The sequence below is a fragment of the Haliaeetus leucocephalus genome, unplaced genomic scaffold (assembly GCF_000737465.1).
Source record: "Haliaeetus leucocephalus isolate CR32 unplaced genomic scaffold, Haliaeetus_leucocephalus-4.0 Scaffold68, whole genome shotgun sequence".
NCBI classification, from domain to species: Eukaryota; Metazoa; Chordata; class Aves; order Accipitriformes; family Accipitridae; genus Haliaeetus; species Haliaeetus leucocephalus.
Genome location: NW_010972504.1, coordinates 1,306,183 through 1,324,683, shown reverse-complemented (window position 1 = coordinate 1,324,683; position 18,501 = coordinate 1,306,183). Strand labels below are relative to the sequence as shown.

At 49.6% G+C, this 18,501-nt stretch overlaps 1 protein-coding gene across 1 annotated transcript in view; it reads right to left on the bottom strand.

The window, feature by feature from the left end:
- Positions 1–1,543: 1,543 nt before the first annotated feature.
- FAM212B (family with sequence similarity 212, member B) overlaps positions 1,544–18,501 on the bottom strand; it is a 24,593-nt gene continuing 7,635 nt past the window's right edge. Inside the window, exons 2-3 of the mRNA XM_010579717.1 lie at positions 7,789–8,750; positions 1,544–2,021 (exon numbers count right to left, since the gene is read on the bottom strand). Coding sequence (XP_010578019.1) covers positions 1,544–2,021; positions 7,789–8,750 — 1,440 coding nt within the window. The remainder of the gene's footprint in view (positions 2,022–7,788; positions 8,751–18,501) is intronic.

Sequence of the window (18,501 nt, the reverse complement as noted above, 5' to 3'; positions counted from 1 at the left end):
CGGGCACCGAGGGCTCGGCTCGTCGGGGCGAGAGCTGGTCCCGGCACGCTTCCCTGCAGCCAGGCAGGGTTCCACCGGTGTTCCTAAGCAGAGGAAAAGGAGGTAGGAGGAATTGCCCACCGGGTGTTTGTAAGAAACCGCAGGTTTTGCTGCTTTACAGGCAGGCTACGAGTGTCTTATCCTGTCCATCTCTAGAGTGATTTAGAGGTCCCATAAAAGCCCTGCAGAAGGAGGACTTTTGCTTGACTTTTCCTGGCAATACATCTTATCTCCAGTGAATTTCCCAAGACTCTGTTTGTAGCCGCAAGTAGAGTGTTTGTTCCCATTCATCTTAGGAGACACCTTAAAAAGGCAAATAACACGTACGTTCTCTGAAAAGCTCAGATACTCTTGCTGACAGCATTGCTAACATCAGTGACATGTTTGAAAACCAGGTAAGCAGTAAATAGAAAGATCCCCACTTGAATTCTTTTAAATACAGAGGACCCAAGCTCTCCTTTTTACAAGCAGAGCTCAATTCAGGGTGCAGGAAACTCAGTACAAAGCCGGCCATGAATCGTTTCCACACAATTAGCACGAGTGCATGCAGATCAGGCAGCTGCATGCATAAATGCCTGGCTGCCTGCCTTTGGGTGCAAACTCTCAGTAATTGGTCTGGGACAGAATGAACAGGCGAGGAGGGGGAAAGTCTGCGCAGGTAGCTCGGGAGAGCTGCAGCCAAGTGATCCCAGAACGGGACCGAAGGTGAGGAACGTCCTCGGAGCCGCGCAGGGTTACGTGATCCCAGCTCCCAGGAAGGGAACACGCTGGGCTCTGGAGGGACCTTGGTGGCGGTGGCTCCCGGGACCTGAGCTGCTCCCCTTGGCCTCAGAGGGGTGAGGGAGAGACCAGGTCCCCCCGACCCCCAGGACACTTTTTTCCCGGCTGCCTTGGCCGGCTGTGCCGGCTGACGGGAGGGCTGTTGGGCTGGACGTGGTTAGCGGAGTCGCCGGGCGCACGGACGTGCTCGGAGAGGTTGTTCCTTGCCACGTTACACCGCTGCCTGCCATGGCCTCTGCCCACGCCGCCGAGTTAACTGGGACCTCGTTTCATGCTGCCCTTCCGAAGGGACCTGGTGCTGCAATGCCTTCTGTCTGGAGCAGAGGTGAAGGATACTCTGCCATGTTCGTGCTCTCTGGAGACACCCAGTCAGTCCTCTGAGGAGCTTTTTCAGCTCCAGGAGATTGTTGCAGACCACAGAGGACAGAAAATACAGAGTGGAGGCCTGGAATGACCCTTCAATTATCCCAACTAGGCAAAGGGAGGTTGCTGTTAACATAGGCATTTAAGAATAAAGCAACCGCTTCATCGGGCAACTGCTTATCCCAGTCCCGGAGCCTCCTCCCGCTGCTCCCCTCTGCTCACGGAGCCTTCGGAGGAACCAGCCCTCTGCTCCCGCCAGCCTTCAGCCAGGCTCTGCCTCCGCAGCGGCTGTCACCGGCAGAGCAAAGGGACTAATTAAACCTGACAGAATGTCACGTTCGTTATCTCTAGGTTCGAAATGTCACATCGCTAACTCCAGCCCGATGTCATGAACACGGCGAAGCCCTCTGGGAAGGTCCAGCCTCGATTGCCGCCTTAGTCCGTTAATGAGGGAGCAGATCTCCCTCCTCGTTGCCAGAGCAGTGGGACCCCCGCAGCCCCCCAGGGCAGCGCGGTGGTGCCGGACCCAGCGCAGAAGCTGCATGGTAAAGCCGGCGTGAACCACCCCTGTGCCGTGGGCTCTGCTCTGTGCCAGGGCAGCCCCTCTGCCCGCCCAGGGACCCGGTGCCAGCCCCGTGGGAGGAGGTGACGGCCGGTGATCAAGGTCAGCCCCAAGCTCCTCTTCCTCCGCTCCCGCACCGAGGCCGCAGCCGCGTCCAGCCCCTTCCCCCCGCGCCGGCGGAGGGGCCCGGGTGGGCTTTGGTGCAAAGGACGGAGAGAGCGTGAGCAAGGACCCCTCAGCCTCCTTTCTGGACCCTGGAGCTTGTGTCCCACTGGCTCTGGTGGGATTTAAGGGTGCATTTATAGCATGTCGGAAAGTGCTTTCCGAATTAACCTCCAGCCTGCCCAAGGTGAGGACCGACACAGGATCAGGCGTTTCTTCTTTCTGGGATATTGATTTCCCCCCTCCCTTTTTTTTTCCTGTTCAGCGAAAGCCAGGAAATCTGAGCCAGCTCAGAGGCTTTGCTCAATACCCTTATTGCAGGAAACGCTCCTGAAAAACAGGCAGATGAGAAGTCGCTGGAGGGGACGAGCACCCGGCCACGACCGACCCCCCCGGCTGCAGAAAGGCAAGCGGGGAGGCTGAGGACATCAGCCCCAACGGGGAGGCTGAGCCTGGGCTACGGCCCCGTCTGGCCGGGGCAGAGCCGAGGGGGTGAAGGGGCTCCCCCAACGGTGCCACAGCCCGGCCTCGGCCTCGGCAAATGGTTGCAAAAAAACCTGGGGTTTATTTATGCTTTAAAATCAGCACACGAGACTGCCTGCCAGCTGGAAGGGGGTACGATTTCTTGATTAGAAATGCCACGTGGATACAAATGAACTTGAACAAAAGGAAAGAGAAATAGAATACAGCCTCTTTCTGCAGAGACAGGGACGCTAAAGAGGCACGGTCCATGTTTTAGAAACGCTGTTTAAAGAAGTAGAAGATATTCTGCTGCTGATTAGTAATGCCACGAAGGCGACTGAGAATGTGCTGGAGTCAATAAAACAGTGCTGGACTTTTTGAATAAAGCGGATCTCAGTTCAGCAAGGATGTGGCAATTGGTTTCTTTTCTGCCGGACTCAGTACAAGGGGAATCGTGGGGAAATTGTTAAATTTGCTCAGTCTCCAGTCAGAAAGCCTTTCGGGTTAGTTAGGCACATCAGCACGGATGGTTAACGGGGACAGAGCCAAGTATCGTTAGGGAAGATGAGTGCTGGCCCAGGGGAGGCTTCGGCAGTGGCGCAGGTTTGCAGGCACGTGGGACCCTCAGCTTCAGCGGGTAAATAGTAAATATAACCTGTGTCATGGGAAAGGAAAACATGACGGGCAGCAGCCAGCCTGTATTTTCCTTTCCTCTTGCCCAGCATTAGCCTAAGAAGCCCCATCCCATTGTCAGAAGAATAAGCTGTGAAATGGTTTTGAAAATAAAGGCTTTTTAATTACAGGCACATTTGTGAGCCTTCTGGAGGCCATCTGGCTGGAAGAGCGGGGTGTTAGCATCAGCGCTGGCGGGGAAGGGAAGCCCAGGGAGGCAGAGTGAGGAGCAGCTCCTGGAAAAGCACTCTATTAATGTTAAGAGCCAAATCCTCTCTATACATTAAGCCATATGGGCCAGATCCAGCACCTATCCATTTCAGCGGTGCCAGAGCCGCTTGGCAGCGGCAGAGACGCGATGCTGCGTGATGTGAGCTTTGGAAGGGGCTGAGCTGTGCTGCTCATCCAGCCCTTGGCCGAGCAGGACCCCGGCCACCCCCTGCAGAAGGGGAATCCTGCAAGCACCAAGAGCACGGAACACCTTCCCCCCCGACCTGCCCCTGCCTTCTGCCCACCGGTGCCGGAGGGGGGTCTGCAGCCTCATCCAGCAGCAACCTCCTCCCCTCGGCTGCAAATATGAGGTGTGCAGTGAACAGCAGCTCCCCTCGTGTCAGTTTATTAATCCCTGGTGTTTGAATGAATGTTATTGGCGTCAAATTAACTCCAGCGCATTTGATCCCATCTGGGCTTAGCATACCCCAAGAACAGAGGTTTCTAATAAACCTGAATGCCCAAGCTCCATTTGCCATTGCTGCCTGCCACGGGGCAAGTTCATGGGGGAATGTGTTTCTGTAATTATTGTCCCGTGTTTGGTATTAACCACTCCTATCAAAGATGCAGAACGCAGCCAGGGCCTCATTAAAGACTGTCATTGTGCTAATTAGGTAGGTTTCATGCTTAATAACAGGGAACTATTACATGGCAGTTTCATGAAAAAAGAGGAGAGAAAACCATTATAATTTCAGGAAAAGTCCCTGGAGAAGCGAAATGGTAATTCACAAATCCTACCCTGATCTATTAGCAGATCCTGCTCCGGAGACCAAATTAGGTAGGGTGTCTGGCTTGGCTGATATTCTTTATTATTTGAATGCCTCTTAAAGAATATTTATTAAATATTTTTTTCTCTTAAGGACTTTGAGATCCAGCTACATCTACTTGCAATTTTCAAGTGGCTGTTTGAAGCCTAGGTCACACAATTTGTCACTGCAAACACCCTGGAAAATCCCATTTCAATGCAAAACATCCTTTGAAGATACACTTAAGAGTCAGAGAGAACATAAATACATTAGAAACTATGTTGGGCATTCAGTCAGCTGTCTGTGCAAAGTGCCCTGGTAGGGATCTGTTCCTTCGAAAAAAGAAGAAATTAAGCAAACAAACACCACCACCTCTGTCCTGGGGCTGGCGTTCATCCTTTGTGATCCCCAAAGCCGAACGTTTGCCTTGCCAGCAATTGCAGGCACAGCAGAGGGAGGAGCAGCGGGTGCCGGGGGTGAAGGGACCCCGCACGGGCTCTGACCCCGGCTCTGATCCCACTCACGGGGATTCGGGTGGGAGCAGGCACGGACTTGGCAGTGCTGCCTGCAGCAGGAGCAATTATTTTGGGTGGGAAAGGAACACGTGGGTGGCAGCTGGGACCAAGAACTGCCCTTTCCACGTGAAACTAGAAACAATAGCGTTTCCTCTGAGCAGGGACAGAGAAGGCTGGGTTTAGCAGCTGATCTTTGGGCAGCTCCCTGGCGCAAGCGTCCGCGGGCAGGATGACCTGGCTCTGTTCTGTGGGCCGGGGCAGCTGCTGGGAGCACGCGGGGCCAGAACTGCTCCTTCTCAGGAGAAACTTCCCATCGGCTCCGCGCAAGACCCCGTCGGTGGGGGGGAGCGGCACAGCGACAGCTGCTGGGGTGGGGGATCCAGCATTTGCAAGGGACCACGTGTGCTGGCAAAGTGGGTTTGGGTTTTTAAAGCCCTGGGTTGCACAGCCTCTGCAGGGTGCTGGAGGTGTGGGCTGGACGGGGGTGGCACCGACGGGAGGCAATGGGGGGCAATCCCTGAGACCTGCTTTTCCCACGGAGTAGGTTCCCAATGTACATTTTAGGCTCGAGATCTCCCTGTGTCCTGCATAAACTCATCCTCTTTCCTGGATAATACATGGCCTTGGAGAGGTAACCACCTGCAGAGATGTACCCTTCATCTCTCGGCTGAAATGTCGCCGTGGCCATAGCTGTGCCCGTCCCCCTGCCCTGCCACGCTCAGCCTGAGCCCTTGCCGGCTGCCCACCACACTCATCACAGCTGAGGGCAATGCTCAGTGACAAATTTAAAAAGCCCCTGGTATGGATGCTTAGCATGTTAGAGCCTTTCTCCATCTGGCATGGTGCTTCTCTCTGCGTGGGGCTCAGCCTTCAGTGCCAGGCTGGGACGTGCTCCTGGGGATGGGGGGTACCATGGGGCAATGCCATCGTGCTCGGTGCTCCCCGCTGCGCTGTCAGCCTGGCCCTCCGCTGGGTCTCTGCCGTTGTGCCTGGGCAGCGGGGAGCCCCGGGGTGAGGCCACGCTCTCCGGGGACTGAGGCTGGTGCAGGAAAAGCTGTTGCTCACTCTTGTGCTGCTGCTTACAGAAAGCTCCTTCTCCTCTTTGCTGACCCTATGGAAAGGCTGGTGGGAGCTGGGAGGGTGTATTTGTAACAAACAGGATGAACTACTGATAAAAGAGGAGGAAAACAAAATGCTTTAGGAACAGCCTTTTGGTATTCAGAGAAATGAAGAAGGGGAAAACAACCAGACCTAAAGCCTGTGAGGAGGAAAAACAAAAGCTTGCTTGCAACTCAGGTTCCTGAAAAAGTGCTGAGCATAGCTTTCAGATGCTGACCCACTCCTCTCCTTGTATGGGCAGAAACGGGGCTTGCCTTGTGCCTATATTTAATTTGCAAGGGAAAAAAAAAAATTCTCCCTCCATGCCTCTGCTCCACTGGCCTCTCTGTCTTGGGAAGTTACAACAGGAATAGAATTGCATGTTTAAAAAAAAAAACAATACTACTCCTCACTCATAAGCCCTTCCTAAACTTGGAGTGAGCGGAACAGGTTTTTGCAACCTAACACTGCTGCACACACGAAGCATCTGGTGAGGGTAATGGAAATGGGGGGCTGCAATGCAATCAATAGGCTCTGCGCCACCTTCATGCTCTTGAGACTGTGGCTCAGGGAGCTGCCGGGAACTTGCCTCAATCACGTTTAACTCCCGGAGACGGAGAGGGGAGGACCCACGGCGGGGCAGGAGGCTGCGGCAGGACCCGCGTGGGCTCGTCCCCCTCCACGAGCCAGGGACTGCGCGGCTCCGAGGCCCTTCCCTCAGCAGCAGTTTCTCCCCCAAACATTTCTCCCTCCGCCTTTTCCCCGTGCTGGGGGAGGAAGATGGACGTTGAAGCGTTACCCGAAGGCTCTCGGGGACGTGCATGGGCTGCAGTGGGACGTGCCTCCGGGGCAGCGCTGGGACCCTGGCAGGGAACTCCGGCTGCAGCTATTATCCCTGCTATGATTTATAACCCCTCCTTGAATGGAAACTCTCCTGGCCGCTCCCCAAACTCCCCAGTCCCCGCTGGGAACAGGCTGACACAAACCGCATGCGCTCCCGGCTCCGACCCCTGCCAGCCGAGCCTTTCGTGCCTACTCGGCCGAGTTTTCATGACAGTGAAAACCCAACAGCTTCTGCCCTGGAGAAAAGCAGGACTGAGGGTCGCCCCGGGACGGAGTCGGCCCCAGAGCGTGCTGGAGACTGATGTCACTTTATTGGTTACTCTTGGAGAGCCGGACACTGAAGAACTTGGTTCTGTCAAGACGAGGTTTGTACACAACAGCAATAGGAAACAACAACAATAAAAGTCTGTTGCAACTTTGTAACTTGGTGCAACCTCAACAATAAACTTTTGCAACACTGCATCTGGTGCGACCTGTGGGGAGAAGGGCATGGGGAGAGAAGGAAAACCTGCTGAGAGCTTGAGGGTCACAAATTTCCGTGAAAAGAGCCTTGTGTCATACTGGTTTAACTGGCAGGGGAAGGAGAGATGCTGGGAGCACGGTGGAGATGCAGTTTATGGGGAAAACCCCACAGCTGAACTACAACAAAGCTGGGGTTCAACACCCCCACTTAGCAATTGTTTAAGTCTTATAAATTCAAACTTATTTCTTTCAATTTAAATAACAAGTGCTTCAGGTACAATGCTTGAATTGCCTGGTTTATAACCCAGTTTTAAGTGCACACAAGCAGGAATAGATTTTTTTTTTTTAAAAAAAAACTATATATATATTTGCACACTCATACACACACATGCACACAGTGAATTTTGTGCTGCAGCTATTTTAACTAGAGATGATGGAATGGGCCTGAAGTGGCTATCTTAAGCTGGGCTCCAGGAGCTGGTCATCCATGGCACCACTCACCCTAAAGCTGCTAAAGATTCTGAATATTTTTGCAAATATCAGTCCCCAAAAGTCTCCCCACATGGGGCTGTGTCAGCTGCTGCTCGGACTGCCCCTGAAGCTGTAGTTCTCTGGAAAATGCCACTTGCAGGCGACGGAAGCCCACAGCATGTTTTGCAGAGGACGCCTCTCTCATCTCAGTCCATGTTGAGAGCTCAAGGGTCTCCTGAAAAGAAGTGTACGGCCTCCAGGTCCTCCCCGGTGTGGAACAAATGCTTGACAGAGCAGAGAACACTGACGACCTCAGACCCAAACAGCTGTATTGATGTCAAACCCAGACTGGGTGTAGTCTATGGTATCGTGGACTTTCTTGGTGCCAATTTTGGGTTTCTCGCCGTTGCTTTCTGCCTTCGGGCACCTCTCCGCTTTGCTGTGATGGTTCTGGATGTTCCCATGAAGTGGGAAGTAAAACGTCCCCTTGAGTTTGTTCATCTTTTTGGGTCTCTTAGAAATTTTGGGCTGTTTGTCTTCAGGCGGAAGCCAGCAAGGTTTCTCCTTGAGAAGCCTGTCTCGGTCTGGCCGAACGCTCCTCAGGAACTTCTTGAAGATGTTGGCTGTGAGGGAGAACTTCCTGCAGAGCTCCTGGGATCTGCTCATGGACAGCGACGCCTCGTTCTTTTCCCCCTTCTTATCCAGCTCTGGCAGATCCAACCAGTTCCCAACCAAGTCTGCAAAGATGTTATCCCCCAGCACCAGCGGCTGCCGATTCCTGCTCTGGGACATTAGGGAGGATGTCCAGTCATGGCCATCGTCGCACCCTGGGCACTCCTGGCATGCTGGCCAGCCCCCAGCTGTGCCCTGGCTACTGGGCTTGAATGTCCTTGGGCGGACGTGCTCCGCTCTGATCGACGCGGAGGAAGGTCCTTTTGGGTGACAAACATCCTCATCACGGAGGCTCCTGAAGGAGGAGGGGGTGTCTTTAAGGTGGCCGCCCGCCGGGAGCGCAACGGGATGGGACAAACCCACCGGCTGCGGCACAGCACAAGTGAGGGCCGTGGGGCCGTGCTCCTCCACCGATGCCTCCCCCCGCAGCCCCTCGTCCTGCCGGGTCCTGGGCACGTCGCTGCTGCTTCGGCAGCACTGGTGCTGCTCAATGCCAGAAACGGTGCTCCGGCTCCCCGAGATGTCCAACTGCTCCAAAGCTGTCTGGACCTGGAGGAGTTTCAGCTCCTGCAGTGCACCCATCATGCAGTTCATCTGCTCGTGCAGCCCGTCTCCAACCTCCTTCATGGACAGCTGTGGAGGGAAGGAAGCAGAGATCGAGTCAGTGTCGCCAGGAGCGAGCAAGAAAATTTTGACCAAACGGCAGGAGAGCTGGGATGAGCAGCTTTCTGAAACATCACCTCGTCCTACTGACTACATTTTAGATGCATCCTACCTGTACTACATCCATTTCATGGAAGAGCAATTGGATTTTTCTTAGATTTTTCTAGGAGTTTCCCTCCAGGAATAAGAGGAGCTGACAGGAGGAGTGGATTTTTTGACCTGACAACAAAAATAAATAGTTTGAATTTCCATTAATTGCTTGGCACAAATCCAAGGTGTAGAACTATGAATGGTTCTGGCTGCCACCAGTCTTAGCATATTCTTCTGCTTTTGTGTCTTTTGTGCCCTGTAACTAACTGAAATCAGGAGTCAGAATAATGAACAGAAGTACCTTCCACAAAGAACCTTGCTTCTTTACCTAAAGTGCTAAAGTAAATTAAAAATAAACCCCATTAAGAATCGGATTGTTACTATATAACACATCTTCAGATCTTAATACCCTCATTACAGGACAATCAAAGACATTTCAATGCACTTGAAATTTTGTACAAACCAACCAACAGACTCAAAAATTACTTACGTTAAACTAGCAATCCCTTTGGTTCCCAAGCTAGAGCCTTTAGTAGCAGTTCTGCTTTATCCCTGAACCTGGCTATAAAGATTTAACTTTCTAGACTAGACTTAAAATAAGCAAGCTATTTTCCAGAGCTTCTAAACTTCCCCCTCCACTCTTTCGCTCTGTTGCTTTCTCTCTCTCATGTAGGATCTGGATCATATTCCCAAAGCGGCATCATAAAACAAATGGGCTATACTTTCCAACAGCTGCCACTTTTTTTTTTTTTAGCAGGGAGGGGGAGTGGGGAATGGGAAGGAGAGGGGAAGAACAGCAGGGGATGGCAGGGCTGGAGGTGAAGACTTGTCACATTGATGTAAGGTGGTTTGCAGAAGAGATTACCACTGTCTAGGAAAAGCTTCAGCCTACACTGTCATAAACAGTTTAAAAGGCTCGTCACAATTTTTGTACAGAAATAGATCTCAAGCTTGGGGTGAAAAAGGACGGATGCATCTTATGTTCAGCTTTATGTGATCAAGGTTTACTTTTTTACATCTCCTTCATTTTAACTAAGTTAGTTCAATTACTTGCTCTATTTCCATTTCTGTATGTGGATCTGACCAGTGAGAAAGAGCAGTCATCAAAAAATTGGATCGTCTGTAACAATCTAGCTCCATAAGCGGAAAGCTCCTCAACAGTTTCTGACCACAAATCTCCACTTCAAACCCCAGAACCTAAAACTAGCTGACAGGTTACGATCATTTTTCATAGCTTCACTCCCAAGAAACTTATTTATCACCCAGAAAGAACACACAAGCTGTGAAGATACAGAAAATCTGTGTTTAGCTTTCCGATTACACTATCAAGTGTCTCCAGCTATCTAATTTTTTACCATCAGCAAATAAACCTCTACTTCTGTAGACATGCAAATAATGCCCCACTTACAGACTAACCAAGCTCTTGGGTTACCCGTACAAAAGCTGGGGCCATATGCTCTACAAGCCTCAGACAAAACTATCACCTTACCTCTCCAGATTTGCTGTAATGCTTCTTGTCCTAACCTTTCTCGCCTTATTAATGGAAGTCTGTTTTATCTGGGGCTTTGCAAAAAGCTGGATTTGGAGCCAGCTTGGCCCCTCATTGGCCACTTCCCACCAAATCCCCTGGCCAGCGCAGCGCTGTAATCACGCCGTGGTGAGTGACGAGGTCCTGCGGTAATGACTGGGCTGATCAAACCCTCGGCATATGCTGGACGGCTCTGCTGTTCACCTCATTGATTCAATTAACTCCCCCGTGATGGGTGGTATCATTACAATGCATACCTCATCCAGCGAGGCTCTATTAAGCATTAAAATTTCATAGGCAGCATTTATCGTCAGTGTGGTCGTTTCTCATGGGCAGATCCCGTCTCCCCCTGACAAGAAAAGACCTGAGCCCCGAACGCTCAGGCTCCAGCACTTTTCCTTCTGAACAAATGAGCTTGTTCTGCCAAACCTGGCACCAGCACCAGCCTGGCGAGCCCGAGCCACTGGAGAAGGAGTGGAGATGTTTTCGTCAGTGGAAACGCTTTCCCATGAATGACTACGAGCCTTGGACACTTCTCCCCTGATGCCCAGCACTGCCGGCGCTGAGGGCTGGGCTGAGCCGTCCCCCTCGCAGCAGAGGGGGAGAAACGGGGGCTTTCGGGACATGACTCATCTGTCCGGTTTCAGTAACCTGCTTTGGGGTGGGACGAATCCTGCCCTCTGGACTTAGCCTTGGTGTCCCTCTGGCCATGTGATTCCCACCATCAGCAAGATAATTTCAAAGATCCTGAGGCTTTTAACTCTGCTTGCAAACACTGCTAAAACTTTGGGTTGTGCAAGTTAAAACAAACAGCAGACAACTCCCCTTCTACTTTAGCTTTTGCTTTTCATGGTATCTGTTCAGTCTTTTACAGAACTGAAGAGTGAGTGAAACCCAGCCCAAAGTGAAGTCACTGACTTCTGCAGCCTGCAGAAGGGGCTTGGATTTCATCCACTAGTAATTACCCTGAGGTAATTAAGAGTCCTCACCTTGGAGAGAAAACTCTGAGGAAAAAAAAAAAGTTTCTTCCTCCGTGTCTAACAGCCACTCTCTCTGCTTTGCCAAGAAGATCTCAGTTCTCCCAAGTTCAGACTGGCTTCTCTGAGACTCTTCGAAAAGGAACAATCTCCCACAGAAGAGGGACCACCACCCTGGTGAAGGTTCAAGACTGAACTATCCGGGCTGCTGGAGGACAAAAAGTTTCTGTGCATAATCCAGCAGATTGGGCTGGAAGCCAAACAGATGCTCTGACTGCAAAGTGATGGGAACTCAAGGCTGAATGGACAACCACTGCAGCCTCGCTGGCTCTGTGGTCACACGCTTCACGTAGAAGGAACTGGAATTTGTGATGAACTAAAGTGCAATTTCAAACAGAGCATGAATGTGACACAAAGCCCCAGAGAGCCTTAATTTGGCGTGGAGAGAGACCCTGACTGTACTTGCAGGGGTTATGCAAGTGACATTATGTAAGCTGGCCACCATGGGGCATCAGGAGATGTTCTGTCTTGTGCATGTTTGTGAGCTGTAAATCCCAAACCTGTTGTTGAATCACCCCCACGCTCAGTCATGCTGCAGAGCAGAGTGCAGAGGAAACGGCATTCATTACAAAACTTCGGGTCTAGCACAGAGCTTGCTCATCAGCATCCTCCCTTCTCGTACCTGCTGGTCTCTGCTCGAGGTGCACAAATACGCCAGCATTTCAAGGGACTCTGGGTGTCTAATTTGAGACACTTTGTGCTTCAATACAAGTGGTTGTTTGGCACCTCTGCTTCCAAGAAAAGCCAAATTAGAACTACGACAACTTGCAGATGTTTAAATTTATAAAACAGGTAAAAATCAAGTACTTCAAATTGCATCTCATTACTTTTTCTGAAACTTTCGCAGTCCCTAAAAATTGGCATGAAAAAGTTTTAGTCTAATTCTGAACAAGCCAACGCAGATGCCTTTTATAGCAAGACAAGTACGCACAGGGCTGAGCACCCAGTTGGTTGTGATGCGCGTGTTCCACTTCAGTGGCTGGGACTCGGTGCGTGATGTTAAACGTTTCTTCTCCAGCAGTAAGGTGTTACCTCCAGATCAATCTTCCTGTGAAGGCATGGACAAGGCAGCTCTGGCTAAATGATTCTCCAAAGCAAAGCTTGCTTAAACTACAATCACCCTGAACGTTGAAAACTGAAGGGCAAAATTCAAAAGCTTTTCAAGCACTTTCAAATGATCAGCAAGCAATATTCAGTGTGAGGGGGGAAAAAACACAACAAGCCGTGAACATCTTGCAAAACTGGCAGAGTTCAAATATGGAGGTTTTTTACATTGGAAATCTACCATTTTGAGTAGCAAAGGTATCAATCACTTTGTAAGCCATGCCTTTTTAATGATTTCCTCAAAATACTTATTCCCAGAACTACAACTGCTATTGGTTTACACAGTCTATAAATCGATGATCTTCCACCACTGATTAACACAGCAGGAGGACAACTTGCCCCAAGGAACATCCTCCAGCAGTTACTGGCATTTTATCAAATTCAAAACCAAACACCTGAGACCACGAAAAAGGGAGATTTTGCTTGTCACTTCCCACTTCACAGGTAAATAAGTAACTTTTTTAACCCACTTTGGGAACTAACGTTTTCCTATTAGCACCTACGTTCACCGATTTCTCAGAATTCAGTTCCCATCAATCCCCTCGAGCCACAGCTGTCTGTATTCCCAGCACATCTGCACATCTGGCCTGCCCAGGACTGCAGCAGCTTTGTGATGCTGATGGGAGAAAAGGAAAAAGCCTGCTAACACACCATGGCTTTCAGCTGAGCACAGAGAACTGAAAAGAAGAGCTCTGAGTGTGTTTGTTGTAATGAGGAGGAAGACAGATGTCCAGCTCTTAGGTAAAAGAAATGCAAAGAGAGGAAGTTATTGCTAAGAGGACAGGAAAGAACAAATGGCAAATAGCAGTTCTTAATAATAGTGCTGATAGGCAACAGAACCAGCAACAAACAATTGGTCTTTAAAGAGGATGACATAATAGAGACCAAAATTATTTTAGAACTGCTGAGCTGATCATATTGTTTCTCTGTTTTCCTTTGGGTCACTAACTAGATTAATCTTCAACAAGCCTGCAATTGTGGCTGGGCATAACTCTTCGGAGTGCGCTGCACAGCTCACAGAGAGCTGCTTTCCAGCTTGATGTTGCACCTTTCTTTTTCTTCCCTGCAATCTCCTTTTTGTCCTTTTATCACAAGAATTTCAAGTCTCTTTTCTACCTCTTGTCTTTCCAGAGTATTTTAGGCATAAACGAGGATGTTAACTGTGAGCTCACAATTTATCTGAAAGAGGAAGGATGCTGAAACTTTACCAAATATTTTTTTCCCCATAGTTCGAATAGATCTTAAACAGATGTTAACCATGAAAGACACAGTTCACATCACTCAATTAACCATCTTCCTTACTCCATTGCCTTCCTTTCCATTGCAATGATATTGTTCTGTGCTTCCCAATCACACTTGCTACGTTTAAAGGCAAATTAGAAAATCAATTCTCTACAACCAGGAAATAAATGGACGAAAGAGAACTCCACCCTTCAGACTTTTATTCACAACCTAGGGATAAGAGAGACTACAAGCCTCAAGGTACAGACTGACCATTGAAGATGATGGTTAAAAGTGTTGATTTTCAGCCCAGTGGTCTGGTTTACTGGGGGATCTGGTCTTTAACGTTCCTGAATATGTGCAGCTGGGAGTCTAAAAGAATCCACCATCATCTTTAGGAGTCTTCTCTGGAGACAAACAAGTGGACAAAGCCCACGACTGCTTTTTCTCTCCCCAGGTTATATGTGACAGGACATCTCCTGTCAAGTTACTCCTTTGCACCTTCTCTTAAGGCAACACCAAGGAACAAGATTCTGCAATAACCACCCAAGTTTCTAACGCTACCTCCTGCAGCGATGGGCAAAGCCATCCTTAAAGGGACCATTCTATCAGCAGAGATACAAATGAAGCTGTGTGTTCCCACCTGTTAGAGTGACATTAGACCTTGAGGTCTGTCATTTATGCCTTACTCTACTGCAAATCACAAGAGCTGCCCCTTCAGAAATAGCAGTAATGAAAACACAGCAGACTCCTTTTCAAGTATGACACAGTTACCAGAATAGGACCCAGTGTGAGACAAAGAGCGAAAATAATTGGCTGTATTTTTCACTCAGACCAAATGTTCTATTCCTGCAAGATATTCATAGCAAGAAACATTGTCTACCAGGACATAAATTAATGTAAGAAGGGAGTCGGACTCTATCAAACTCAATAATTTGATGCATTTATGATGAATGTGCAGGGAGAACATTCAAAAGTTCAAGTCAGAGTGGTATGGTTTGTTTTAAATACCTACTTTAATACTTTTCCTCCTAGAAAAAAGCAACAGAAAACCCAGAAATATCCTGGATTCCTCAAGAAAGACCGAAACATGCAAAGTAAAGTTACAGCTACAGCTAACTTGACTGTGACCCCTCGCCTGTTACAGCCGTACAAACCCCAAGTGTAAGATAAATCTACCCCATGAACTCGCCAGTCCCTAGCTAGATAGTAAGTGATTTATTCTTATTGTAGAAGAGCCTCAAAACCCCAATCCCGTGGTACGTATGCTGATGTTACTATGTATAAATGCAAACAATCCCTGTGTCAGAAAGTTTACGGAGGTAATGCCATCTGCAGCGTGAGATACGGAAATGAAATTCCTCTCTGCTAATCCCCGAGCAAGATAATTCTTGTTAAATCTGATTTTTCAGCTGAGATAACATTCTGTAACTTGGAAAGCAGACATCATATTTCTGTGCCTTAGAATGATGTCTGCAGACTCCGAATCCAGCCAATAAAGTCAAGAGGACTTTTAGGATTGGTATTAATTGCATTAATGGAAGATTCGTAAGCTCTGTGGCTCATTTCACAACTGCCATATGAAGGACAGGTGACAGAAGGAGTGGAGAAGCATGACTTATTCCATGCCAGGCTTACAAACCAGCACCGCATATTCTTGCAAACCACAATGTGTCCACAAATCTCCAGGGGCTTTCCACAGGAGGGGAACAAGGTCTTCTGTGTTTTCAACAAACAGAGACTGAGGTGCAGAGAGCTGGCACGGCTTGTCCAAAATGGCTCCACAGCACCGGGATGAGGACCCCAGCTTCGGCAATCAATCCGACTGCAGAGCCCCCCGATCCCACACCCAGTTGGGATGAATGGCTGTGTCAGCTGAGGCTCTCCTGGCTGTGAAGCATTTGCACGTGAAAGCTTCTGAATGAATTCCAATCAAAGGGACACCACACATGCCAGAAACTATCAGCTTACAATGGAAAACATGCGATTGGAATAGGAGATCTCTCATTGACCGAAATGGGTCAGATTCACCCTTCGGAGCCATGGCAGAGCTTTCCCAGGGGAGATGCGAAGACCGGTGCAAGCATGCCCGGACCCACGCTCATCTGTGACTTGCCTGGCAAAGCACGGTGTGATCTCAATGCCTAGGCTGTGTGTTGAAATGCTGGGCCATACCAGCAGCCCAAACCAAGCCCACAATTATTTAAATATGTTTTTAATACACAAAGCAGAAGAAGGAAAAATCAGAGCTGGAATCCTGAATCCCACAATGGTGCGTGATAGAGCTGCACTTGAAGATAACCCTTCCTTGGGAACGGGGAGCTGTGCCGACATCTGCTCTTTTTTGAGACAATCCCCTCCTCAAAACCAGCCAAAGGCTGCAGTAGTTTCCACTGAGACAAACTAAACTTCTGCTAATCGAATGGCCTCTAGCTTTCATGTGTTACACAGACCAGCCTCAGCCAGCCTGGTTCCTCAAACTCGGCATTTTTGCAGAACACCCCTGCACGACCCTGCTCCCTCCCACCTGACCGGAGCTGCTCCTTGGACATAACGCAAACCACTGTGTTTCCAAGTTTGCAGTGATGCCCTGGAACTGGATTCCCGTTTAGCTGCACACGGGGTGGCTCATTGTCTCGATCTGGCCAAGTCCTTCCCACCATTCCTCCCGCATGATTCTTGGTTCTGGTGCATTTAATGTCTGGAGGCATGACCTGCCCAGTAATGAAGAAAGTGGCAAAGAAGCAGGGTCAAGAGGTTCAGTTCCCACTCACCATTCAATGCAGATGGTCCCAGCTGTCTATTGCACTGCTTGCTGGTCTTTAAAGAAACATTAATCTATTTTAATTCCGGGCTATCTTGAAAGTATTGATTTTTAAAAGATGTTATTGCTCAGAATATCATTTATGGTTGTTTTAATTAAGACAGTCCTCCTGCCTTCACTAAATGCAATCTGCAGCTCACTTAAGTTGCTGATGAAAGGAATTGTTTCTGACGGCGTGCTGTAAGGCAGAGGGTCTCTCCAGCTGTCACTCCGTGGGCTGTCCTGGCACGCCTGTGCTCACAACAGCTCCAAGACTGCACTCTGATACCCTGAGAATTTGTTGCCGAAGTAAGTTTTTAAGCAACAAAAAAAAAGGGGGGGGGGGGGAGAGAGTAGTCCTACGGAAGGTGACAACTCCACTTCCCAGTTTTTTAAGCCAAGTATATACATAAATCTTTGCCAGGCTAAGGTCTTGGTTTATCAATATAATAAAAATTGGCATATTTTTACAATTCAAAAAAATACATTACTGCATTATAGCAAGGGTATGAACAAAACCAGAATTTTCTCATTTTAAGTATTTTTTGGTTTTCACGTTGTGAGGGATCTGCCTTCCTTTTGAATATATTCAAATTCTTCAGAAGTTATGTTGTGTGCTACAAAATAGGCATGTTTTAGACTCACAAGTAAAGGTGCAATGTTTAGGCTTCTATAAAAAATACTGCTCAGATACTGAAACTGATTTGTTTAGAAGACAAAACACAGATTTAGGAACCTTATTCTAAGCACGCTCTTTTGAAAGTTACTCTTTTTACCCATCCCACCTTCCAACTCGTTCAGATTTTAAAGATCTTCCAGATTATAACACACGTCCTCATTTACAGTTTGCATTTCATTCATCGCACCCAGCGTACAGTACACCAGTGACTCTCATTTTCCTTTGTTTTAGTTTGTCTTCCAGCTCCTTTGCTTGCTAGGGCAACACTGGTAACGCTAGCAGGTTAAATGTCATTGCTGCCACATTTATTGGGAGTAAAGCCCGGGCTTTGCATGCCACGTCCCATCTGCAGGAGCACCGGCGAGTCCCTGGCCTGCCCTGGGCACAGCTGTAACTTTGCGTGTCTCTGTATTGACTCCAATGGTGTTGCTTATACACAAAACGTTTCCCGTAACGCGGGCAGGATAGCAATACTGTGTATGAGCCCGCTCTGTAAAACTCTGGCTAGCACAAATACCAGCTGAAAACAACGTCCTATTAAGCCCTGAACCGGGAAGCTTTTGTGCATGAGAAACTTCACCCACCCGTTTCTGCCCTGCCTTGTCTTCCCCTTTTGTTCTCATTATCTATTTATCTGAACAAGCAGGACTCCCCAGCCAGCCAGCCCTCCCGAGCGCCGGAACCCTATTTTGGAAAGGGTCCGTTCTCCCTACCAACCCGCCCCCAGCAAGCCCCAGTGCACCAACAGTGCCTCTGGCTTGCGGACAAGCCCAAGCAAGTTCAGCGAGTGAGGTTCCCGTCTGAATGGGAGCGGGAGGAGGGAGAAAACAGCGCTGATTTATGACAAAGGGTTTCCTATTAAAGAAGTAGTATTTTCGGAGGTGGCAAGCGCACGCTCCGTTCGCATCACTTTGATGCCCGTAAACTTACTCTGATCGGCGATTTCTGCCAATGTTTCTTTGATTTCCGATCCTCGCTGGCATCTTTTCTTCAAAGCCGCCGGAGCGCCCCCCCCGCCCCGTCCCCGTCCCCGTCTTCCCTCTCGCAGACGAACGGACCGGCGGCATCCGACCGACCGACGGACCGGCGCTGGGAGCCTGAGCCTTGCCGCCCGACTCGGGGCGACGCAGACATGAGGGGAGCGGGGTGGGGGGACACACACACAGCCTGCGGGGGGACCCCGACCTCCCCCCGGCCAGGCGGACACCGGCCGTGCCCAGGACCTGCCCTTCCCCTCCCGCGGCGGGGGCCGCCGTCCC